Source organism: Notothenia coriiceps, unplaced genomic scaffold, assembly GCF_000735185.1.
Source record: "Notothenia coriiceps isolate Sejong01 unplaced genomic scaffold, NC01 NC01_scaffold00000339, whole genome shotgun sequence".
Taxonomy (NCBI): domain Eukaryota; kingdom Metazoa; phylum Chordata; class Actinopteri; order Perciformes; family Nototheniidae; genus Notothenia; species Notothenia coriiceps.
Genome location: NW_011333040.1, coordinates 454,188 through 459,692, shown reverse-complemented (window position 1 = coordinate 459,692; position 5,505 = coordinate 454,188). Strand labels below are relative to the sequence as shown.

General features: G+C 40.5%; 1 protein-coding gene across 1 annotated transcript in view; it reads left to right on the top strand.

Annotated features, from left to right (window-relative positions):
* The window catches only part of cfdp1 (craniofacial development protein 1), an 11,797-nt gene extending 6,505 nt beyond the window's left edge, over positions 1-5,292 (top strand). Inside the window, exons 4-5 of the mRNA XM_010776143.1 lie at positions 3,297-3,492; positions 4,604-5,292. Coding sequence (XP_010774445.1) covers positions 3,297-3,492; positions 4,604-4,694 — 287 coding nt within the window. The 3' untranslated portion in view covers positions 4,695-5,292. The remainder of the gene's footprint in view (positions 1-3,296; positions 3,493-4,603) is intronic.
* The last annotated feature ends 213 nt before the right edge of the window (positions 5,293-5,505 follow it).

Genomic DNA, 5,505 nt, shown 5'->3' with positions numbered 1-5,505 from the left:
TGGGAGAAAGAAAAAAAATGTTTTGACCGTTGGTGCTCATCCTAATTTTCGGCCTTGATGTAACAACATTCATAATTAAGTAAATGTAACACCCTTTTCATCCCGGTTACACTTTTCATTTGCCCTGTACGATGGGCGCTGTAAGTGATGAAAATGGGGGATGTTGGCTTATCTGGCACCCGCAGCTCACAGCCAAAGTGCGAGCGAGGCAGAAAGGGAGGGTGCACCGGTACCGGCGCTGTTGTTATTGGCATCTGGTGCTAGCTGCTCTAACGGATATTAGAAGAAGATGTTTCTACAATAATGTGGAGGGAGAGTCCTCTCCAGTCAGACTGAGAGGCTGATAACTACAGCTCAGTGAGGTAAAGGACTCTGAGTGTTTAGATAGTTCACTTTAGTCTAAGTTATCTCAGTGGGTCTCAAACGTTTTGATCACAATTTATGTAAACACATATTTCCAAGGCAATTTATACTATAGGACAGTAAACAAAACATATCGTTTTGGACTGGAGAGATAAAAAAATATGCATAAATAAAAAAGTAAGATATGAATGAACAACAAAAATAAAATATGTTACATTTATTTGTTATTGGCTATGGTAGGTTATTGGTTATGTTCACATACTTATTTAATCATTAAAATGTAAACCGATCTTTTTCATATGGGTGTTTAGAGTTGTACCCCCTAGATCTAGTCTCTAGTAATTCTGCTTAAAGTGCACCAGATTGAAGCATTTTACTTTAAAAGAAATGTATGCCTGAGAAGGCAGATATGCTTGTTTTTCTCAACAATAACTGCTTTTAAATGGGGGGGGATTTCCTTTAAAAGTTGGACTGTTGCACTGTTGTAGCTTCAGTGGTTCTCAGGTTACAGTTACATAGCAGTGAATATAAACAGACTGATTAATGTGAATATTACTGTAAACTAACCTTTATAAAAGTTTCTCGAATAAATGAAATTTTTTGTGGAAGAAGCATGTATCATTTTTTTACCCTGCCCCTCAAAGAATCGGAATCGAGAACCGTTAAGAACCGGAATCGAAAAGTAGAATCGGAATCAGAATCGTGGAAATTCAAACGATATCCAACCCTAGTTATGATTTCTTTTAATTTATGGGTCTATTCATGGACAGTTAGGAAGCCTCAGCCTGATGTGAAATGATTGAAAGACCTTTGATATGAGGGAGAAAAAAGGGAAACTTGGACTTTGGAGCTTCACACTGCAACTTGAGCACGTTAGTATGAGTGGCTGTATGTAATTGTGGAACGCCAAAATGAGCGGTGTTTAAATGGCTCACAGTAATTAACGACGTCTGTGTCCAGTCATGCAGCAGTAAATGAAAAGCCCAGTCTGCTGTGGTCTCCAGGGGAACATCATTATGCTTTCATAAAGTGATTAATAGCTTCTACTTTTTTTCAGAGACTCCTCTGATACTGTATAAATCACATCACTTGAGGACAGAGTGTATGCCTTCTTAAGACTGGCGGTGTTAGCGACCAGCATTGATCAGTGAGAGGGAAAGTCATGAGGCAACCTGAAAACAATAAAAAATATATTATTTTCTGAGCAGCAGAATAGATTTTTATACAGCAAACGTCTGTAATCTAATAACATTTGTTAATAGAAGTTGGCTTAAGTGCTTAACAGACCGGTTCCATTTTTTTGTGACATTTAAAGCCCATGTCATTAAATCAATCCAGTAAGTGAAAGGGCAGTGAGTCTTTCAATTAGCCCACCTGACTGATTAATTTGTGTGTGTGTGTGTGTGTGTGTGTGTGTGTGTGTGTGTGTGTGTGTGTGTGTGTGTGTGCATGCTCGCTCGCTCCATTGCAGTCTTCTAGTAAGGGCCTTTGAAGACGTTTTGGCCGGTTCACACTACTTCACAGCACTGCAAAAGGTTAAGATGCAGCTTAGAATTGGGTTAGTTTAGTTGTTTTGCAGCAGTGGATTTAGGTGTTAAGTTGTGATGGTGAGGTTTAACGGCCCGTCCACACAGCGGCGTGTGTTGTCGCTTGCCGGCGGGCGTGTCTGAAACTCGACCAACAACCAATCACATGAATCTCCCGCCCCTGACACACAAGCAGCGGTTTGATTGGCTAGAGCTTGTACTGGCATATGATTCGATTGGCTGACGCTTCTGCCGAGGCGTCAAAAGTTGAACATTGCTCAACTTTTGCAGCGAGCCACGCCAGCAAAGCTCCGCGTCGCTTCCCACAATGCAGTTTGGCGAAAAGTGATGTCACCCCATTCAAAGTGAATGGTGAAGCGTCAACGCACGCCGCTGTGTGGACGGGCCGTAAGGGGCTAAGATTAGGGAGAAGGAAGTAAGCATCAAAAGCGCTCCTTCGACAAAAATACAATGGATTTGACTTTTTGATTTTGGAATATTGCAGAAAGTTAGATCTTTGCAAATCACACTTTTTTTTTTTGGTGGTGGTCTAATGGACAGTGAGGTGGGCTGATGATCAGAAGGTTGCGAGTGCGGAGCCCCCACAAATAGAATCAAATGATGTGGGAAACACTGCAATAGCCTCAAGTAAAAACGGTCGCATGACATCATGTCACCACCGCTAAGCTAAAGAGCTATATTTATTCGCCTTGATGACGTTTAGTGGTCCCATTTAGTCACTTGTTAGCAACCACTGTTTTTATGACACATAGACATTTCAGATATTCAACAGTGGAGTATCTACCTGTGTGTTTACTATCGTAAAACAAAACGTGAAAAATCTATTGGGCGTGTGTTATCCACAGCCCTATTTGAGGCATTTAACCAGAAGTATGTTTTTGAAAACCAAAGCCAACTCGGAAATTTCTGGATTTGAGGACCCATTCCTGCACCACTCTATGGAAGACCTGTTAGTTTGTGTGTTTGTGCAGCATGGAATACCAGCATTTCTATAGAGTGGAACATTGTATCTCATTAAACTTCAGTTGATGTTTGGATGCTGGGCAAGTTTGTTTTGTGTCTCTGCATGTCTTTATTGATTGGTATTTGACCGAGTTCTTCATAACACAATTTTTGACTTTTGACATTTTAGTCTACATTCAAAAAAAGCCCCATTATGATGGTTTAACAGTAAATCGTATATTTACAAATGGCAGCATGGATTTTTGTTCACAAAATGTAAAAAAGGTATTACAGCTGATCAGATCAAGCTGGTCCATTGTGAGTCGGAGGCCATTTAAAAGTGTCAGTTGATGTATATTAAAAAAAAAAATGTTAAAGTGTTACATGGTTCTTATTTCCTCTGATCTCTGTTGATCTCATTAGCATGATTTTGAACACGTGTAGCAGAACGTCTAAAGCCCCCCCCTCCTTGTGTGTGCAGTGTCAAGCGGCCTGCAGGCATGTCGAGCATCATGAATCGTCTGGGTGGAAAGAAACTGAAGATGAGCACGCTGGAGAAGTCTAAGATGGACTGGGACGCTTTTAAATCGGAGGAAGGCATCACCGAGGAGCTGGCCATCCACAACCGTGGAAAAGAGGGGTAAGAGACCCTCACAGCACGAAAACCCTCTGATGGACAAAGAGTGTAAAACAGGCAGATACGATCTCTGAACAACACGACCTTTGATGTTCAGAATTCCCCGATGAGAAAGGCTTAGGAATACCTGTGAACAATGAAAATAAAACTTTCAATTCAAGAGTATCTATTTACTAGGATTATCTTGGATTAAAGTGCCTAATCGGGTTGGGGAAAATTGTGAAGGGGCAATTTTTTATAAATGTGACGAAGCAATAGTCTCAGAAAAGCTCAATAATAACATAAGTAACATGAGTCTATGCCTTGTGCACTGCTAAGATGGATAGATGGATACTTTATGTATCCCAAGTTTATTTAAATAATTTTGTCCATGCAGCATTTTAACTGTCAATCTACAAGAATTACAAAATTACTTAAAACATAATTAGAATACAATAAAAATAAAACACATTTTAAAACATTTTAATTTTTTTAATCAACTTTAAAACAAGTAAAAAAGACCTATATTCACAGGAGTATCTACACATTATAAAATATACAATATAGATTGGAATACTCTCCAAAATACCAATCTACTGAACATATAAACATAGTGTACTGTATCGTTAAAACATTTTGTACAGTAGCTTGAAATTTAGAGTAAAATTGTTAATTGCCATTCTGTGCCTCTCACTCACACACACACACACACACACACTCACTCACTCACTCACTCACTCACTCACTCACTCACTCACTCACTCACTCACAGATACATACTTAAAATGTACTTGTAACTTACCTTCCAACCAAGCATAAGGATGGGGGCTCATTTAAAAAAACACTTAGACACAACAGGAACTCAAGTCAATACACACACACACACACACACACACACACACACACACACACACACACACACACACACACACACACACACACACACACACACACACACACACACACACACACACATGCATTGCCAGTGTGTGCTTGTTCTGACAAAAGTAGGTGTGTGTGTGTGTGTGTGTGTGTGTGTGTGTGTGTGTGTGTGTGTGTGTGTGTGTGTGTGTGTGTGTGTGTGTGTGTGTGTGTGTGTGTGTGTGTGTGTGTGTGTGTGTGTGTGTGTGTGTAGGTATGTGGAGCGGAAGAGTTTCTTGGACCGCGTCGACCACCGGCAGTTCGAGAGAGAGAAAGCAGTGCGACAGAGCAACGTGAAACAATGACACAGTCCCTCAGAGCGGAGCAGATGTTCCTCTCTCTCTCTAATGACAAACTTGTTGTTCCCGGGTAAAGTGAGCTCAAACCGGTGCTGTGGCTCCACTCTATTTCAGGACGGATATTATTAGGCTGAGTTTGTGGGACGATGGGTTGCTGAGTTCTTCAAACTCAGCTTCAAACCTTCACACTAAGGGCATTTTCTGAAAGTGGTCACTCTTTCCTGTCTTACATCCACACAGGGCTGTTTTACAACTAGGACGTAGAGATCCAATCACAAGGATCTTAAGGAGGACTTCAATGTTTATTAACATGGGACACTGAATCTGCCTGCTCCACTGACATCATGACCATGTGGTTTCATGCACACAGGTGACCATCTTTCTGGGGACACTGTACAGAACACTGTATTTCTGATCAATACCACCATGGAGGTGTGATCAATCAAACTGCCTGTTATCCATCAGATGAGAGGGCCACACTGACTCCTGTCCCTCAGGGGCGGATCTGTCCTTTAGGAACACACAAGGACAGAGAGTGTTGAGAGGAGGACATCTTGTTTCTTCATGTAAATATTAGATATTCAATAAACACATTTTAAGTTTGCCGGTTGATTTGCTTTTTTTTCTGAGTTGCTTGCAGAAAGTGAAGAGTCTCTGTTCTAAGTGTGAAGCTGACTTCCATAGATCACATATGGAACCCCGAATTGATCAACAATAAATTATAATGCATAATGAAATGAGTAATTATAAACGAGTTGTGTAAAATGTAAAAAGAACCAAAACTCTTCAATGTTCTAAAATTCCATATAAGTACACT